Source organism: Chionomys nivalis, chromosome 4, assembly GCF_950005125.1.
Source record: "Chionomys nivalis chromosome 4, mChiNiv1.1, whole genome shotgun sequence".
Classification (NCBI taxonomy): Eukaryota; Metazoa; Chordata; class Mammalia; order Rodentia; family Cricetidae; genus Chionomys; species Chionomys nivalis.
Genome location: NC_080089.1, coordinates 30,982,478 through 31,001,988, shown reverse-complemented (window position 1 = coordinate 31,001,988; position 19,511 = coordinate 30,982,478). Strand labels below are relative to the sequence as shown.

Sequence of the window (19,511 nt, the reverse complement as noted above, 5' to 3'; positions counted from 1 at the left end):
TATGGGAAGCCCTAACCCATTTTGGGCAATACCATCCTGGGCTGGTGGTCTTAGGGTATATAAGAAAGCAGGCTGAGCAAGCCATGAAGAACAAGTCAGCAGCAACTCTCCATGGCCTCTGCATCAGCTCCTGCCTACAGATTCCTGCCTTGCTTGAATTTCTGTCCTGACTTCCTTCAATGATAAACAGCAATATGGAAATAAAAGCTGAATAAACCCTTTCCTCCCCAACTTGCTTTTGATCATAGTGTTTCATATCCCAGCAACTGAAACCCTAACTAAGGACACCCATCTCCTTCCAGAAAATAGTTTCCTGAGCAGAAGGCTAAAATCTTTACCATCAACAATACTCACAGACTGGGATGTGGACACAACTGTAGTGTTAACAGGAACCTGTCGCACCGTGGGGGCTCCAGTCCCAATGCTGATAGGGGTGCTTGTTGCCCCAGAAGCCACAGCCACAGTCTTAGACACAGTAGCATTTATACTGGGCAAGGACACCGTTGAAGAATGGACAGTTCCAGACCCACCAGCGACAGAGGCTCCTTGCTTTGCATGTGCTGCAACAGTAATAGTCTGGCCTGCTTTAGGAGGCATCACTCCCAGACCCTGCACAATGCGGATTGTGGCAGCAGGTTTTGCTTCTGAAGAGGCCACTGTGTTCTTTCCCTTCTGATCTGCCACACTCACACCAAGAGCTGGCATCAAGCGAAAAGCTGAATTCGAGGTTTCTGTTGGCTTGAGATCAGGAGTTACTTTGACCACGGTAGTACCTGCTGGAGCTGATGAAGGAACACTGGCTGATGGGGCCTTGGCAGGGCTGTCAGCTGCATGGACAGGGTTGGAAGTGACGTGTAAGGTAGCAGAGATGCCTTTGCCTGCAGTGCCACTTCCTGTCCCAAAGAGGTCTTGAGTCAATTTGACTGTGGTAACCTGAGACTTGGCCAATGTGGCCATCATGTCCGGAGTGATTCTCAAAACCGTCTGGCCCTTGGCGTCTGTGGTGATGGAAGAGGGTGGCAGGCGCAGTACATCCTTACCCTGGATACGGAAGTTAGTGGCTGTGAGTGGAATGCTGCTGCCTGTCTGGGGCTTCACACCAAGCTGCCCAGTTATTGATACCTGGACGGGGAAATACAATACCAATGAAAAGATTCACAGTGCTAAACTGGTGTCATAGATTAGGCAAACCTCTACTCATAGGCATACAATTCATGTATCTTTAACTTTTCATTTTCAAAAATAGTCAACACAAACAAAAGAAGAATATAACAAACCATATACCTTTTACCCAGATTCAAATGTAATTACTTTGTCAATCTTATCTATCCTTTCCTGGCTTTAGCAAGGAATAGAAGAGATTGAGCTGGCATTTTGGCAGAGTTACCAGCAGTACAGGTAAGCTGGGAGTTGAGACTTGCCCTCACAAAGGGTTCTAGAAAGTAAACCCAAGGCCTCACCACTAAGCTACACCTACCAGCCCCACCCCACAAGAACTGGAATATTTTAAAGTAAATCAAGATACATTATTTTGTTGAGTGTGTGTGTGTGTGTGTGTGTGTGTGTGTATAACTTACTTAGCAAAGGATTTTGAGTTTTTTATTTTCGTTGTCTTGTTTTTTTGGGTTTGAGACGGTTTCTCTGTGTATCCCCAGCTGTCCTGGAACTCACTCTGCAGACCAGGCTGGCCTCGAACTCAGAGATCCACCTGCCTCTGCCCCCAAATGCTGGGATTAAAGGTATAAGACACCACCATACGGTGTAAAGGATTTTTTAAGCTAAAAATATTATTCACAATGCCATTACAATGGAGTAAGTACTGTCAGCACGTATCTGATCATCCCACACCACCCTCCAGTAATTCAAATCCATCTATTTACAGTTAGCCCACGTGTTTTGAGCACTAGCATGATGCACTAGCTCCAAGAAGGGACTCTGGAGTTAGACTCCCTGAGTTCACCACTACCAGCTTCACAGTACCCAACATGTTATTAATAGCCTGACCCTCTGGTCTACTCAATGCCTTCCTCTTGGTAGCCCTTCTACTGGACCACTATCATAGAAAGCAAATACATATGATACTGACCATCAAAAGAACAAAACAAAAAAAATCAAATCTGATTGTTTCATGATTCATCTATACACAATACTCCAGCCCAAATTCTATGTTGTCTTCAGAAGTTACATTTCTCTTTAAATTATTCATATTTACTTATTTCTGCTTCCTCACCTGACATTCCCTTTAACAATCCAGATCCTGGTCCCAGTCACAGCTGTTGAATAGCTACACACAGTGAATCTCATCCACAGTGAACCACATCCCACACAGGTGCTGTCCAATCTTAAATCTATATGTCCCAGATTCTCCATACTCCAACTTTATTCCCTCTCAGTAAATGATACCACTATACCTAACTATTCCATCCAGAGCCCACAGGAACACTTCTTTTAGACCCATATTCAAGCTACCAGCAAACCACACAAGCTACATTCCCTTCTTGCCACAGCTAGCAAACACCCTCCATCCCTCTCACCCAGGCTGCAACTGCTCTACAGTCTTCTTGCTTTCATTCTTGTTCCCCGAAGTGCACTGTATCCAGTAGCGAGGGATTAACTACAAACCAGATCCAGCACCCGATGAGTTCACAATCTGCCTGTGTTCACCGTCACATCAAAGCTTGACACTGTGACAAACGTCAACCTCACCAAATGCACTCACTGCTTGTGCACTAAGTTCCCTGTCACTCCACAAAAGTGTTCCTGATGTACCACTGGAGATTGATGGACTCAATCTCCAGTCTACACACATAGTACTTTATCTCCAGGTCACCACTACACGGCACAACGACTTCATCCCCTTCAATGTCCTTTCTTCAGAGAAGCTACTTTCCATCATCACAGCTAAACTAACACATGATGTCCCATCCACCTTCCATCTTTACCCAAATCACCACAGTTTTGTTTTGTTTCGTTTTTTCTTATGATTTTTCAAGAAAGGATTTCTCTGTAGTTTTGGAACCTGTTCTGGTGCTCTGTAGAGCAAGGTGGCCTTGAACTCATGGAGATCTACCTGTCTCTACCTCCTGAGTGCTGGGATTAAAGGCATGCACCACCACCGCCTGGCTACAGTGTTTCTTATTATCTCACACTGATATAGTTATTTGTCGCCTACTCCTATGACATATGAGCTCCACAAAGGGGCTTAGTCTCTTTAACACAGTCTAAATTCCCCAAAGACAATACATACCTGTTAAATAAAAATGTTATTTTGTCATTGAGTGGGTCTATTTCTTCACCCACCTACCCACGATGCCATGACAGACTGGCTATGTCTTTACAAAACACAGTGGGGTAAAGTCGACAAGAGGCACTGCTCTAGTACCAGGTGTCAATAGGCTTCACAATTTTTAAAGTGAGAAGGTAACATCTGCATATGCACAGTCAAGAAAAAACAAATGTATATTCCACCTTTACAAGTGACAAACTAAAACTCTGTAAAATACGCCATGAAGCTAACTGCATAACCAGGGAAGCTACCCCATAAATCCAAACTCCAGCTACCAAATATTGAAATACACAAAAAGAGATGAGCATAAAGGTTGCTTCTGGGGTGGGGGTGGGGCACTCACCTGATAAATCTCCAAACCATGAGTCAAAAGCAACAAAGCCTCCTCCATAGGCACCCAGGCTGTTCAGTCTCACCCCACACCTTCACTCCTTTGCTTTTACCTTTAGGACACCACTCAGAGTCAGGTCCACATACCTGCTTGATGATGTTCTGTCCTGTGACATTCTGGATGACGGCTGTCGTGGAGGCACTTGGAGCAGAGTTCCCAGGAGAACTCATGGCTGGCTTGCTCACTGGGCTGACTGCAGCAGGGAGATTTGTCACTGTAAGCCCTGTCTGCCCAGGTCCAGGCCGCTGTACAGAGGCCGCTGGAGTTTGCCCCTTGACTGGAACAGTTGCCACAACTGCCTAGTTCAGGATGTGAAGTCAAGAGACCAATCAGACACCAAAATGGGATCAGCAGTCATGCAAGGTGCCCTGCACAACTCTGCTCAGAAAGTATTCTGAAAGTACCCTTGCTATCAGAGCCTGAAGCTCACCAAACCCTGGAATGTACACTGTATCTCCTATATTTGTATCATATTCACAATGTTTTACATTTAACCTCTTATTTCATTTCCATATGCTGAAGACATTTTACATACAGGAAAGGAAAATGAAGACAAAAATATGTGAATCTTTCAAACAAGTGATCAGTGGCATGGCTAAAGGCACAATGGAAATTTAGAAGCACAATTCTCCTTCTACAGGGCCTTGATATGACAATGAAGATCTTGTTTCTGACATGCAAAACAGAGTACCTAAAAGTACTTTTCCAAGCTTTGAACATTTCCCTTGAAACTTTGAACATTAAATGAGTTCACTGATCTTCATCATTAATACCAACAATATAAGACTTCCAGGTCTTCCTCAAGCTCTACTTGTTTGAGTCACTGAGTAGCCCACTTCTAGGCCTATACAGTCCCTGTATCCCAATGACATGCAGCATCCACTTACCTGGGGTACTACTTTGGTTTGTGTAGCAGTGACTGGCACACGAATCTGTGGTCCTGCTGGCATCTGTGGTAGTGTCTGTGCTGGCCCTACTGACTGCTGGGAAACAGCAGGAAGGCTGGGCTGGGCTACCACCCGAACCTGGGGCAGTCCAGCTGAGCTAGAGTGGCTTACAACCCGAGCAGTAGCCTGAGAACTGGGTGGAGTCTGAATGGAAGCTGGGGAAAGCATCGTTCCTAGCTGTGGCATTGTTGGTGAGGATACCAGAAGAACACTATATGAAAGACCAAGGGGGAGAACACAAAAACTCAGCACATGCATACCGAAAGACTCTAGAGGGAAAGAGCAAGAGAAGAAACACAGGTACTTACCCTGAACTTGACTTAGCTGGCTCAGAGACAGTGGTAGAGCCACTTTTGCTCACTGCTGATACAGGTGGAGGAGATATGGGGGTGGTGGGCAATGCTGGCGTGGTGGGGGTTACAGGTGTAACTGGGGTAGGTGGCATGCTGGAGTCACTGAGGCTCATCTGGCTTTGCTCAGAAGGGCCACTAAGACCCTTCATGGAGCTCTCCTTATTACTGGACTTCTAGAAAAGAAAAAGTGTCTACTTCAGGCATCATGAATGCTCTTGATGCACTCACTGGGTCAGGTAAAAGCCGAGTGTCTCTGCTGGCACACCTCATCTCAGAACCTCTAAAGTAAACGCCCTCACGAGGTAACTTACCACCTTGGATGGCGGCTTGGGTTTTTGCTGAAGAGCTTTTCTGGCTTTAGCTGCTGCTGCTTGAGCTTGATGGATCCGTTCTATAAAGAAAAACATTATACAGTTTAGGAAATTTGGCTTTAGCATGCTTAATGAGAAGATCTTTGTTAAAAAACAAAGGCCTCTCCAAATAAAAATTGTAATTCCACTTCTCGGGAGCCTGAGGTAGGGAAACAGTAAATTCAAGGCCAGCCTGTTAGCAGGCTAGACTCTGTCTCAAAGCAAAGCAAACAAAACAAAAAGCTGGACTTGACTATGCACAATTGTTAAGTCCAGAACTGTGGAAAGAAAGACAATCATATCAAGTTCAAAGCCAGCTTGCCCAAACAGCAAGATCCTGTCACAAAAACAAAGTAAGACAAACCATGGCCTTGTTGGTGGACTGGATTCTGCCTCCATAATCCTATCCTAACTGAATGCTACCAGATCTGGAACAGAAGGCAGAAGCCCCGCATCTAGTCAGCACTCTGAAGGGCTCACATACCAAACTCTTCCTCACTCCGGTCACGATGTAGGTAGATCCACAGCTTTCGTCCAATGTCATATTTCACACAAGGGTCTTTTTCATAATGCAGTCGATCCAGTGCACCACTCACTACAGTGTTCACCTATGAACAGAACAAAAGGAGACATGGGAAAAGTCCAGCCAAGATAATAAAAGTTATCTGGACTCCCAGGAAAAACTAGCAAATGTAAGTCACAGAGAATAACAACCTAGATCCCAACCTAGCTCTGTCCTTTCACTGGCTTACTTTGAAAGGAATGGTGTACAGCTAAGATACTAATTGTCTTCACTGTAATGCATCCTGTGAACTAATTAACTGTACAAACCTTTCCTTTATTACAAGAAGGCTGGAGAGATTGCTCAGCAGTTAAGAGCACTGCTGTTCTTGTTCCCAGCACTCATATCAGGTGGCTCAAACAATGATAACTCCAGCTCCAAGGGATCCAATGCCCTCTGCTGGCCTTTATGGTCACCTACACTCACATGGCATGTGTTAATATAGACACACATACACAGAAATAAATTTTTTTAAAATATATCTTTTTTTTATTTATTTATTTATTTATTTTTTTTTTTTTTTGGTTTTTCGAGACAGGGTTTCTCTGTAGCTTTGGTGCCCGCCCCAGAACTAGCTCTTGAACACCAGGCTGGCCTCGAACTCCCAGAGATCCGCCTGCCTCTGCCTTCCGAGTGCTGGGATTAAAGGCGTGCACCACCACTGCCCGGCTTAAAATATATCTTTTAAAAAAATACAGTTGTGAATTACTGGGAATCAAACCCGGGTCTTCTGGAAGAACACTGTTTTTAACCATTAAGTCATTTCTCTACCCACTTGGCCATAGTATTTTTATTGGATTATTTTAGTGTTCTTACTATATGTATGATATGAATATAGTCAAACATTTGCCATAGTACGTGTGTGGCAGTCAGAAGACAACTTTCAGGGCTGCTGCTCACCATCTATCTACCTTGTTGAGACACAATCTCTTGCTGTTTCTAACACACCGTGTTTTCTAGGCTAGCTAGTCCAGAGAAAAGGTGAGTCTCCCTTGCCTGACTCCACCCTTACTTTAGAGATGCTGGGATTAAAGATCTGTCACCTCATCCAGCTTCATATACAGACTCCAGTGAAGTTAGGTCATCAGGCTTGCACAGCAAGTGTCTTTACCCACTGAAAATTCTCCCTGGCCCATTGATTTTTTTTTTTTTTCTTTTTTTGGTTTTTCGAGACAGGGTTTCTCTGTAGCTTTGGTGCCCATCCCGGAACTAGCTCTTGTAGACCAGGCTGGCCCCGAACTCCCAGAGATCCGCCTGCCTCTGCCTCCCGAGTGCTGGGATTAAAGGCGTGCACCACCACCGCCTGGCTGGCCCATTGATTTTTAAGGCAGGAGTCTTACTATGTTATCTAGGCTTCAAATTCAAAATTGCCCTGCTTCAGCCTCCCAAGGTAGCTGGTATTTATTATAGGTACATGTCATCATGCCTAGATAGCTTTTATTCATTTGATTTGATTTTTTGTTTTGTTCTGAGTTTTTTGTTTGTTTTTGATACAAGTTTCTCTGTGCAGTTCTAGCTGTCCTAGAACCCATTCTGTAAACCAGTCTGGCTTCAAACTCAAGAGATCCACCTGTTTCTGCTTCCCAGGTGCTGGGATTAGATGACTTACTCATTCATTTTATTAAAAGATTTTATGTTAGAAGAAGCACATACAGCTCCTGATGGGTATAAGACTCTGGGGGAAGAAAGTGTAACTTACATTTCCTAATAGTTTTTCTCAAATACATTCTGAAATGAAGCCAAAAAAAGCTATTTCACTAACTTACCTGAGTGCTGGTGACATCTGGAGCAAGAAACTGAGAGTCCTTGAGCAGTTCACAGATCTCTGCTCGAGTGCCTTCTCCATTAGGCAGCCGAGCTGCAGCATCCCGAACTGGTATCAGAAAATGCAAAATCCAGGAGTCAAGCAAAGCTTCCAGTGAATACGACATCTCCTGACCTGTTCTGGTGGGACTGAGCTCCCTAGAATGAGGTCTCTGAGCCTCATCTGCCAGGCTAAGACACACTGCCCTCTAGTGTCTGTAAACACTGCATGAACTTAATACACTTTTAACATACCCTACGGGCAAAATCAGGGCCATGGATACCTTAGAACTGAGTGAAGTGGTTCTCATCCCCAAATAGGACATCACACCCACCCCTCACCAAGGCTCAGGGAGGTCATGAAAGAGTGGGCGGAAAGATTTTAAGAGACAGAGGTTAGGGAGGGTTGCAGGGAACAGCACCTTTTGGACATGGAGGGAGTTATACTCATGAACTCTCAAAAGCTGTGGTCACTACACAAGACCCACACAAGATCTACCTAGTCACTATTCCAGCATGGACAGGAGGGGTTCAAAAGGTTCCACTTCTGGTTGCAAAGCTACAGGCAGTCAGGGTAGCCAGTGGAGATAAAGTCAGTTTTCTTTGAAGGAGGGATAGGTTATCCATGCTACAGTGAAGTCCTACACCCACACCACACATACATGCAGATGACACTAAATGAACTCATCAGTAGGATACACACACACACATATATAATATACATTTTTAGTGCAAACATAAAGTTGGGAGGGCATCTGAGGTAAGGGACTAGAAAGGTGTTGAAGGAGGGAGTAAGGGGTGGGTTAGAGCAAAATAAAATGAATTCATGTATATATAGGATAAAAGAAAAGTAGTTCTATAAACTTGATTCTAAAAAAGTAATTTAACACTTCCTTCAATTATCAACGAACATTATAAATCACATATTGATATTACTGTACTGTTACAATAGAAATCAAATACTTTTTATGTTACAGGTATTGAAGACAACAATTCAAATCACTTACATTCACCCCCATTGCAAGTTAGAAAATTTGAAACATCCGCTACTGGGTCCTATCATTCAATATCATAACAAAAACTGTTTTGCATTTAAATTTGTTTTAATGTCTTAATAGTTACTAAAACATGACTGGCTTCTTTTCTGCAACTCTAAGTATTTCAAGAATTTAAATGCAGCTGGGCTGGGGAGGCACATGCCTTTAATCCCAGGAGAGGCAGAGGCAGAGGCAGAGAGATCTCTGAGTTTGAAGCCAACCTCATCTACAAAGTTCTGGGACAGCTAAGACTACATAGAGAAACCCTGTATCAAAAAAAAAAAGGGGGGGGGGAAGGAATTTAAATGCATAATTCTAACTCTGGGAAGGAGTTCAGAGGTCTCACTAGACTACCAACAGGACTCATAACACAAAGAATTCTTCTCTTATTTTTTTTTAAAGATTTATTTATTTTTATGTGCAACGGTATTTTGCCTGCATGTATGTCTGTATGAAGATGCCAGATCCTCTAGAGCTGGAATTACAGACAGTTGGGACCCACCATGTGGTTGCTGGGAATTGAACTCAGGACCTGTGGAAGAGCAGTTTGTTCTCTCAACTGCTGAGCCAACTCTACAGGCCCTCTCTTATTTTTTGAGACAATATCACTAAGTCGGCTTCAAACTCACTATGTAGCATAGGCAGCCTTTAAATTCACAATAGTCCTCTAATCTCAGCATCCTAAGTACTGGGGTTACAGGCATGTGACCTCTCTCAGGAAAACAAACAAACCAAAACCTCTTTAACGAGGCAGAGTGCTATACCTAATGTAACTACCAGCTTGTAAGCAGAGTTCATCAAGATGAACATGGCTTCAAAAAGAAGCACTAGTTCCTGGCATCCATCTCCCAGCACAAAATCTATCCTGCCATCTCTTAGATTAGGAAAACTTATGAGACTGATCCTCAATGGTTGGAGTGTGCGAGGGGTTAAGGTTTGGTTCAGGAAAATTCTGAGGAAAGTTCTGGGATAAAAATAAGAAATTCCTAGTAATAAAAGCATGCATGCCACATACCAAGAGACAGAATGGTGACATAGGCAGGTCGGTCAGAACGCAGCAGGGAATGTTCACGAGCCTTGTTGAGGGAGGTCTCCTTGTCAAACACACCCTTCACTGGCCCCACCACAGACTCAAAGCCATGCATGCGAAAGGTAAATGCCTTATGAGGTTGGCTATACCTGTAACGCTCCTACCAAGAAAAAAGTCAGAAAATTACCATGTCACAATTAGTAGGGTTCTTTCTAGCACTCCCTTAAAATAAATGGATCAAATGAGATGTTACAATAAGGAGGAAACAAGCAAAGAACTATGACCCAACCACAGTGGAAAAAAAGGACAGTCCTCACAACTGGTCACCTAGGAAATGGCAAGGAAGTAAAATGCATTCTGCTACCTGGAAGAAAAGACAGTTGAAAAAAATGTTTCTTTCCCACCAGGTAGTGGTGGTGCACACCTTTAATCCCAACTCTTGGGAGGCAGAGGCTGGCCAGCCTGTTCTATAAGAACTAATTCTAGGACAGGCTCCAAAGCTACAGAGAAACCTGTCTCGAAAAACAAAATAATAATAAAATTTCTTTCCCGTTTACCAAATCGGTTCTACCCCAACAAGTAAACTCAACCATCTAAGCTGAAGGACGTGAACATCCAAGGAGCTGATATCAAGGAAAACTCGGGCTCAGTGCTTCTGAAGAGAGCTTACCTGCTCTTGAAACACCCGTTTCTCTTCTCCTGTGCTGGGTCGCACCACATAGTCAGTTCTTCTGGAACATAAAGAATTTTATGTCATCTCTGAGAGCAAGGGGGTCATGAACCATTCCCTTAGCTCCATGGGAAAAGTGCTCGTCCTACTCAGTCTACTCTCCAGTTCTTACCATACAAGTCTTGTTGATATTTCCCATGCTACCCCATTCTTGGGATCCTCAAGTGTTTGGAATAAACAGAAAGAGAATGGCATCTTTACCTACTGTTTTCAGCATGGCTAAAATGTCATTCTTGGTAGAACAAAGCACTTCAAGTATATCTGATGACAAGAGTGCTATTTCTGCCTTCCAAAGAAGTTGAGTTCTTAAGCCCCACCATGTGAACGCATATGTGTGTGTGTGTGTGTGTGTATGTATGTACGTACATATGCATGCGTGTGTGCATGTAATGGTTACAGTAAGGATGGGCCTCTGAACTCCAGTCTGAACAGGCAGGAATCAGGAACGTGAGATGACTAAGCATGAAGAGCACTACTAGAAGGCAAAGGATCTGAACTCTAGTCAGGGTCCACACACCACCTTTAGCAAGTCACTCAACTTCATGGATTTCTTTTTACAAGTAAAACGAAGAACTTGAATCAGATTAATCATTCTGAAGTGGAAACCAGGAAGGTTACACAGGACACTGCCCAACTACAAGGCAGATCACCTCAGACTACCATGGTTAGGAACCATTCTTACTAAGAAGCATATATGTCCTTCTCCAGTATGTTGAGGCATGTTAGTCCATGGACTTCTAGGTTCTTCCAGTTCACTACAACTCAGACACTCTAAAGCAGCCAGCAGATCCACAGCAACAATGTTAAAGTCATGCTTCATGGGAAACTACCCACCATAAGAATATACTCACACTCGAGGAACAGGTGTCATGGCATCTGAGCTGTCTTCATTCTCCTGCTGAAGAAAGGGAAAACATTACCAGGTAAATGAACTAGACAATTTTTAGTAACTTAAGGGCTCTAAAAACCCAAGTAATGAAAAAGTAAGAGATGTACCTTACAGAAGATCTGGTCTTTGGTTTCTAACCACAGGTGGAAGAGAGCAGCTAATTCCTTTTCATTATCTTGAGATTGAACTGCAGGGGTGGGGGTACACACAAAAAATAAGAAATTTAGAGTTTCATTCAGAATCCTGCCTTCTCTTCACCAGCTCTATCCATGCCAGAAAGAGAACATGTCAGAATCTATCACTGGTCCTTCCCACATGTTCATGCCACTACCCTCAGGGCCTGGACTACTAGACCAGGATGTCACTTGTTCAGATCTTTTCAATAAGTATTTACAGAGTAGTCACTGTGCACCAGGCACCTGGATGAAATTGAGACTTTTTTCTTGGTAGGAGCATTACAGGTATAGCCAACCTCATAAGGTTGCATGCATGGTTTTGAGTCTGTGGTGGGGCCAGTGAAGGATGTGAACATAGATTAATACAAATGGGTTGATTTAAGTTAAAAGAGCAGTTAGAAACAAGTCTAAGCTATAGGTCAAGCTTCCATAATTAATAAGAAGACTCCATGTGTTATTTGGGAGCTGGCAAACAGGACAGAAAAAGGCTCATTACAGAGTAATGAGTTCATATAAAAATCAATCCTACAAGAAGTAAATGTCATATGAATGCTACAGAAGTTTACATGAGGGAAGGGTCCTATTCTTGTAGGTGAGAAAATGTACTCCTCACACTGGCAGAGCAGTAAGGCAAGGCAAGAAGAAGCTTAACTCTGTGACCGCCTACAAAGACTGAACTCTGTGACCTCTTCTTAAATTCTTACGTCACAGCATATGCAAAACCCAAAACGGAGTAAAGATTTGATTGCAAGGCTTCAGCTGTAAAAAAACATTTGGAAAGGCCCCACAGCCTTGATCTTGGTGAGATTCTTTATATGACATCAAAAGCAAAGGCAACAATGATGAAAAACACAAGTGAGATTGCATCAACTCAAAAACCATGTACAGTAGAGAAAACACCAGAAGGAAAAAGGCAACCTATAGAATGGGAGAAAATATTTATAATCTATCTATGAGCTAAGGCGTTAACCGAGCTGGGTGTGATGGTGCACACTCTTAATTATAGCACCTGGGTGGCAGAGCCAGTTCCAGGACAGTCAGGATTACAGAGAAATTCCCCTCAAAATAAACAAACAAACAAAAACAAAAAAACAAGGGGATGACTTGTTAAAAGCATTTGCTGCTCTCCCAGAGGACCCAGGGTTCCAGCCTCAGCACCTACACCAACAGCTCACAACTGTCTGTAGCTCCAGTTCCAAGAGATTCAATGCTTCTTCTGACACTCTTGGGCACCAAGCATATTTACAGTGCATAGACATACATGCAAGCAAAACTCCCACACGTAAAATAAAAAAAAAGTAGTTTGCCAGGCAGTGGTATAACATGTCTTTAATCCCAATATTTGGAAGGTGGAGCCAGAGGCCAAGCTCCTCCAAGTTGAGACCAGCCTGGTTAACCAAGTAAGTTCCAGGACAGCCAGAACTGCACAGAGAAACCCTGTCTTGAAAAACTAAAATCAAAAAAAAAAAAAAGGTTCATCAAAATTTATAAAGAACTTCTACAAACTGATTGCAAAAATATAATAACCTTACTTACAAAAATAGATCAAGATCAAGACATCTTGCCAAATGACAGTTCACAACAGCTCAAAGAAGGTACAGGAAAGGGACTCAGTATCTTTAACCACAGAGAAAATCAAAATCACTAACAGTAGCTAGCTACTATTTAAAAAGCCAAAAAATCAAAAAGTATTAGTGAGACCAGTATGGTGGCAGACCTAAACTCCAAGCAGGAGGCAGACTTCTGTGAGTTTAAAGCAGGTTGGTCTGCAAGGGGAGTTCCAAGGCCAGTTAGAACTATACAGAAAGAGCCTGCCTCCAAAAAGAAAAAAGTGCTGGCAGAGATGTGAAGAGAACCCTTGTACACAGCTAGTGAGAGTGTGAACCGGTATAGCCATCATGCAACAGTATGACGGCCCCTAAAATATTTAGAAAAATGCCTTATGGTCCAGCAATCTCACTTCTTACCACAAGAAAACTGAAATCAAGGTCTCACAAAGTCCATTCACCCTTGCAATTCCAGCACTTGGAAGCCAGAGACAGGAGGATCAGTTCAAGGCCATCTTAGCTACATAGTTAAGTTAAAAGGTCAGTCTGATATAGATGGTCCTGCCCTTAAAAAGAAAAAGATCTCAGTGATCTGCACTCTGAGCTTTGCATCATGCCCAACTATCATAATCAATCATGAACTATCCAATCTCCACTCTTCCAGTGAGGCCCCTGATGACAGCCAGAGAAACAAGTGAAGAGCAGACAGAGGATGCCACAGTAGGAGGGAATAAAAACTGCCACGGGCCATCACAGCTCTCACTGGTCAGTTTCATACACCCCGTCTCCAAACTCTCCTTCCTTTTGACTTAAAACAGACATGAGCTCACTGTTGAAGAGCCGCTATCCCCTTTCCTTCTACCACTACAAGAAATGTGGCACCTCCTCAGAAATACTATGACACATTTCCCCTTCTCTCTTCAATTTCCAAACCCTGCCTTTCTGATATTCTTCCCATCACTGACTGCTCTCATTTAAAAGAAAAAAGAAGGGAGGGAGGGAGGGAGGGAGGGAGGGAGGGAGGGAGGGAGGAAGGAAGGAAGGAAGGAAGGAAGGAAGGAAGGAAGGAAGGAAGGAAGGAAGGAAGGAAGGAAGGTCTCTTAGGGGCTTATAATACTTACCAAGCAATTTCCACTGCTGGGTTTTCTCTTTGAATTCAACGAATGGAGAGAAACTAGAAGGAACTGCTGCAAGAAATGAAGCACATGAACAAGACATACATCAAGGTAAGTATACAAGTAAGACAGTGTTAGCCTCAGAGTGGCCTTCACCCTGAGCTCTTGAAGAGCTTCTGAGTTTTTGTTTTTTATTCTGGAGTGTCAAGAAAGGAGGGAAAAGGTGTGTCTGATGCAAATGTACTATTGTACAAATGAGCAGCTACAGTTTACTGCAAGAATTAATTCTCTAGACAAAAGAGGAAAACATGATGAACCCCCACAGAAAAGACCTCACCTCGGCTTTCTCCAGCAAGATACTGCAGAGCAGGCAACACCAACTCAGCCCAGTTGGGAGCAGCAGAGAACCAGCTGTTGAGGGAGCTGGCTGGTGAGGACTGCCAGTCCAAAACCCGATCCTCCAGCTGAGGGAAAGGAAAAGAAGGAACCTTTGGGTTTCTCTTTACACCAACAATCCCAGGATGTGTCAGAGCAGCAGGGCATGTATATTGTTTGCCAAATTTCCAATGTACGTTAACTGAAACGATGCAGGAGGAGTCCAGCTGAGCTCCTCTTCCCAACAGTGCACGTCAGTTTGTCAAGGTGACACAAGCCAGTCCTCTGGGGAAAGCACCTTCCTTGAGGGACAGCCTCCATCTGACTTCAGTGGGCAAGTCTGTGAGGCATTCTCTTGATTAACTGATATGGGAGGTCCCATCCCATTATGGATAGCCCCACACCTGAGCAGGTGGTCCTAGGTAATACAGGGGAAGTAAGTCAAGGGAAGCAAGCCAGTAAATGGCATTCCTCCTCGTAACTACCTTGACTTCCCTTACTGATGGTCTGGACTGTATGCTGAAATAAAGCCCTTTCTCTTCAAGTTGCTTGGTCCATGATCTTTACCACAGCCACAGAAAGTAACCAGAAGCAGAAACTAGAGACCACTCAAGAGCGTAGCAATTGCAAAACTTGAACACCTCTGAAACTCTTACCATAGGAAGGCTAGCTTGACCCTCCAGCAAGATTTCTAACAGAAGAGAGAAAAAACTGGAAAATAGCTCATTGATCCCGAGGCAAGGCTTGATGTCTTCCAGGGGCCTAACAAGGAAGGAAGAAAATGTAAGTGTTTGATGTCTGAGCCCCCCACAGAAGGGTGCACCAACTATTCCAATCTGTCCTCCAACTTCCACATACACAACATAGGCATGCGTGCACACACACACTGTTACAAAGTGTTTTTTTTTTTCTTTTCCAATGTAGGAGAAATCAAAATGACCAAGACTCCATGCCAGATTGGTTCAGGTCCTCTAAGCCTCCTTATAAGAAAAGAAAACATGGTACATTTTCCCAGTAAGATCCTGGGGCTCAGCACACACAGTCAGCTCACACAAGTCCCAAGCCTGGATGCAGTCTATACTTAACTCCCTCCTGCCCAACACAGCCAGTTATCTCTGTGGCCCACTCACTCTTCCTTGATAGACGATATTGCCAGTGGAGAAGGGGCCTGTGAGAGAGCTGGGACCCCTTCAGTATTGCTTAGAGGCTCAGCCAGATCTTCTGCCTCGGATTTAATCAATTTTATTTTCTTCTTCTTTTCTTTTTCCTTCACCTTTTTTTTAAGAACAGCCAAATCATATAAGGCTAGGAAGGGGGAAAAAAATACAACTCATAAAACTGCATTATGGTGAGAAGTCTTTATCTGCATTTGCTTTCTCAAAGACTGTCAAAGACTCAATAATAAGACACTTAGATTTTTTTGAAAACCAATACATGACTTTTAATTTTAACACCTAATGATATGCTATGCTGATTTGGTCTGATTTCATTTTATTTGAGTATTCGTGTGCATGGTACATGTGCACATATATGCATGTTCATGTGCAATGGCGTATGTATGTGCACATGAAGGCTAAGTTGACATGGAACATCTTCTTCAATCACTCTCCACTTTGATTACAGAAACTGGGTCTTTCTAGCCTACCTAGTTGATTTGCCCAGGAGATTCCCTCTTGGCCTCCAGAGTACTGGAGTCACAGCAAGCTGTGATACTTAGCCAGCTTTTACATGGGTGCTAGGATACAAACTCAGGTCCTCACACTCGCACGGCCAAATACTGTATCCACTGAGCCCTCTCCCCACACCCTGCTGTGCTAATTTTACATTCAGAGGGCAATTACAAAACAAAGGAGGTCAGCATAAAGAAAGCTATGGTTCCACTTATTTTTGTTACATACAGACAGTATGTCATACAATAACATCATAAGGAATCTAAGAGGGGCCCATAGTCCTTTACCTGCTAGAGAGCCCTTCCTGCCAGCATTTACTCGAGTCATGATGTCACTGAGGGTCAGGTCCCCTGTCAAAAGGTCTGGGTGATCCTAGACACAACATCAGAGATCTGGTTATAGAGATCCAAAACAGAACCCCAAACTGATGGTGACTGTGCCAGTTTACCCAATGGATACAGTGTTTCGGGGACACCTGAGGGAATCATGCTGAATTAAAATATATAGAAACACCAACTACTGGTCTTCACATTGGTGTACAGAAAAACCTGGCCCCTTTTCTGCTATAGGGCAGCTGCAGTCCATAAAGCCCTTCTGCATTCTTTCCCATGCTCATAAAATGGTTTAAATACTATTATAGATTACAAGTCTGAAAATAAGATTCTGAAGACTCAAGAGGTCTGCTTGACATCTGTGTTAAGTGTTAATCTTCCTACTTCACCCCTCTGCCTCAGATGGCTGTCTCCTCCACTGTCATTTCGCCACCTTGTTGTGTCTTCAGTGAAATGACAATGGAGGCAACACAAAACAGAAGAGCACAAAGTTTGACTCGTGGCACTGCCATTTACTGGCTTTGCAGGACCAAGGATAAACTCAGCCTCTGGGAATGGGAGAGGGGATCATGACTCATTCACACAGCAGGGTAAGCACAAAGACTGAATAAAGCTCACACTGTCAACCATGCCTTACACAGCCAAAGCACTTGACTGCCCTCTCATACCTCTGATGCTAAGTAGCCTCTCTTGCTGCTCCTGTCTCTGACAGTGACTGCCACTGTCTCAGGACAGCCCGAAGCATCAGACTGAACATTACAAACGGCCACTCCCACCACAATCTTACTGGTTGATGTTTCCGCTTCTCATGGTGCTTCTTTAACATTATCTTCAGGTCACTGTCCCCCAGCTCTATTTTATCTGAAAGTAAATGAACCAAACCACATGGACCAGATCATTCACTACGATGATGCTCTAACTTAAATCTGCCTAGTCACTCAAGACATTCAAAAGGAAGCTACTTCTGATTCTGGGTACTATAAGCAGAGAGGTCTTCACAGTTCCAGGATCAGCATTCCATCATTTCTCTACACGTTGCCCAACAAGTGACTTCAATTAGGTAGCAGACCCATACACACATTCGGGAGGCTTGGCATTCTCCTACTTCCTATTTCAAATTCAAGTTCTTCTTTGTCTTTACAGCCTAGGAACTTGCTATGGGTCTGGTTCTACATTGTACTGCTAGTTCAAGCAAGACTATTCTTTTTCAGCCCAAAATAGCAACTGATCAGTTCCTGAGGACAATTTCAAAATAAAGGAAAACAAGGAAGCCCACCTCTAGAAGGTAACAGTACTGTATGGCACCACACTTCTCCAAATCTCCCACTGCTAAGTAACACTGCTATTTCCTGACAGGCAAGAATCTAGTCCCTACCTCCCTAAGGGGTTCTCACTTTTCTGCACCATGATGTCTTAAAACTGCAGTAGCATCAGCTCAGTTCTCACCTGCAGTTTTCATATCCGTAGTGGAAAGCGTGGGCACCACCCTCAGGGGCACCGCAGGACTAGGAGAACGTGCTGGAGAGCTTGGAAGCCATGAGCTGAGATCTTCAAAAGAAAATTTTTCTTGTAAATCCAACGTGGCTGTGGACTCCAATAGGGGAGATTGGGTAAGTGGCCATTTGGGTTCAACAGGACTAAGCCAACAACATGGAGGCCAGGGTTCCACATTCCTTTCTGACCCTTCCCCAGATGAGCTGGAGCACACTTAGGTCATTTAAACGGCTCTTCCAGGAGAGAGACTTCAACAGAGTGATGGGGTCGCATTGCAGCAGGCCAACAGTCACTACTACTCTCCTGTAAGGGGAAAAGCAGTTCTCTCAAGTGGCACAATGGGACCAGAGGAAAGGCCCTGTCCTGCAGGGATCTGTCCAAGATGTTCTCATCTAACCTAAGTGCCACATGAGCACAAGAGTAAAGAGTAAGCAGTCACTCTTATCACAATGTCTCCGCAACTCAACCACCAAGAGCTGATGAGTCCCACTCTCCACCCCCAAAAGATAACTCAGAGGGCTCCTTTATTGAAAATACATGGCTACCACTGGCTCCAGTACCCTAGAATCCCAGAAGTACCCAAAGACACTCACCCTCTTCATCAGAGGACAGGGCAGTGTCACCACATTCCTCCTTCACTTCCCGCAAGACCTTCAAGTAACGCTGCTGGGTCCGCCACTCACGCTCTTCAGGGCTTCGGGATGGTGAATGGCGCTTGTGGCGAAAGGGAAGGGCAGGGCCACTCCTACGAGCCATCTCCAATAGATCCTATCAAGAGTCCAGAGATGCCAGGTCATCATCAAATCTTGCTCTCTGGACAGTCTCCAAGTTCGTGTTTTATTTTCTTTAATGTTAAAAAAAAGAGCCTAATTCTCACTCCTCCAAACAAAGAAATAAATGATATGATTATGTATAAATAAAATGTACCTAAATTTCTTTGTTTGATCATCCATGATATAAAAAACAAATCTGAAATTTCATGAGTACCAATACAATGCCACAAGTAGACTGAAGCCCAAGAAATATTCTGCAAATACTTCGCAAAATCACCTTCAGTCTATATATATGAGCTTTGTGTCAAATCTAATTTTATTTACAACTATGTCTTAGTCCAAAAAATATATACAAGTATTCCAGACCTCTGAAAAAAATCTTAAATTCAAAATACTCCTGGTTGTAAGCACTTCAAGTAAGAAACACTTACCAGGCAGTGGTGACACACGTCTTTAATCCCAGCACTTGGGAGGCAGAGGCAGGCAGATCTCTGTGAGTTCTAGGCCAGCATAATCTGCAGAGCTAGTTCTAGAACAGCCAGGGCCACAAAAAAAACCCTGCTCCCCACCCCCCCCCAAAAAAAACAATTTTGTTAAAGGAAAAAAAGACACACTCAACCTGAATTACATGATAAAAATAACCAATTTTAG

At 43.6% G+C, this 19,511-nt stretch overlaps 1 protein-coding gene across 8 annotated transcripts in view; it reads right to left on the bottom strand.

The window, feature by feature from the left end:
* The window catches only part of Nfrkb (nuclear factor related to kappaB binding protein), a 35,372-nt gene that overhangs the window by 6,485 nt on the left and 9,376 nt on the right, over nt 1-19,511 (bottom strand). The window contains exons 5-23 of one of the 8 annotated variants that reach the window (XM_057767979.1): nt 18,681-18,855; nt 18,040-18,177; nt 17,381-17,454; nt 16,549-16,633; nt 15,722-15,896; nt 15,248-15,353; nt 14,554-14,680; nt 14,223-14,288; nt 11,486-11,565; nt 11,341-11,387; nt 10,430-10,490; nt 9,745-9,919; nt 7,656-7,762; nt 5,812-5,935; nt 5,289-5,368; nt 4,933-5,150; nt 4,565-4,835; nt 3,764-3,976; nt 355-1,122 (exon numbers count right to left, since the gene is read on the bottom strand). In XM_057767979.1, the coding sequence (XP_057623962.1) occupies nt 355-1,122; nt 3,764-3,976; nt 4,565-4,835; nt 4,933-5,150; nt 5,289-5,368; nt 5,812-5,935; nt 7,656-7,762; nt 9,745-9,919; nt 10,430-10,490; nt 11,341-11,387; nt 11,486-11,565; nt 14,223-14,288; nt 14,554-14,680; nt 15,248-15,353; nt 15,722-15,896; nt 16,549-16,633; nt 17,381-17,454; nt 18,040-18,177; nt 18,681-18,855 (3,090 nt within the window). The remainder of the gene's footprint in view (nt 1-354; nt 1,123-3,763; nt 3,977-4,564; nt 4,836-4,932; nt 5,151-5,288; nt 5,369-5,811; nt 5,936-7,655; nt 7,763-9,744; nt 9,920-10,429; nt 10,491-11,340; nt 11,388-11,485; nt 11,566-14,222; nt 14,289-14,553; nt 14,681-15,247; nt 15,354-15,721; nt 15,897-16,548; nt 16,634-17,380; nt 17,455-18,039; nt 18,178-18,680; nt 18,856-19,511) is intronic. The other 7 variants (XM_057767983.1, XM_057767980.1, XM_057767984.1 and 4 more) reach the window with 7 other exon arrangements.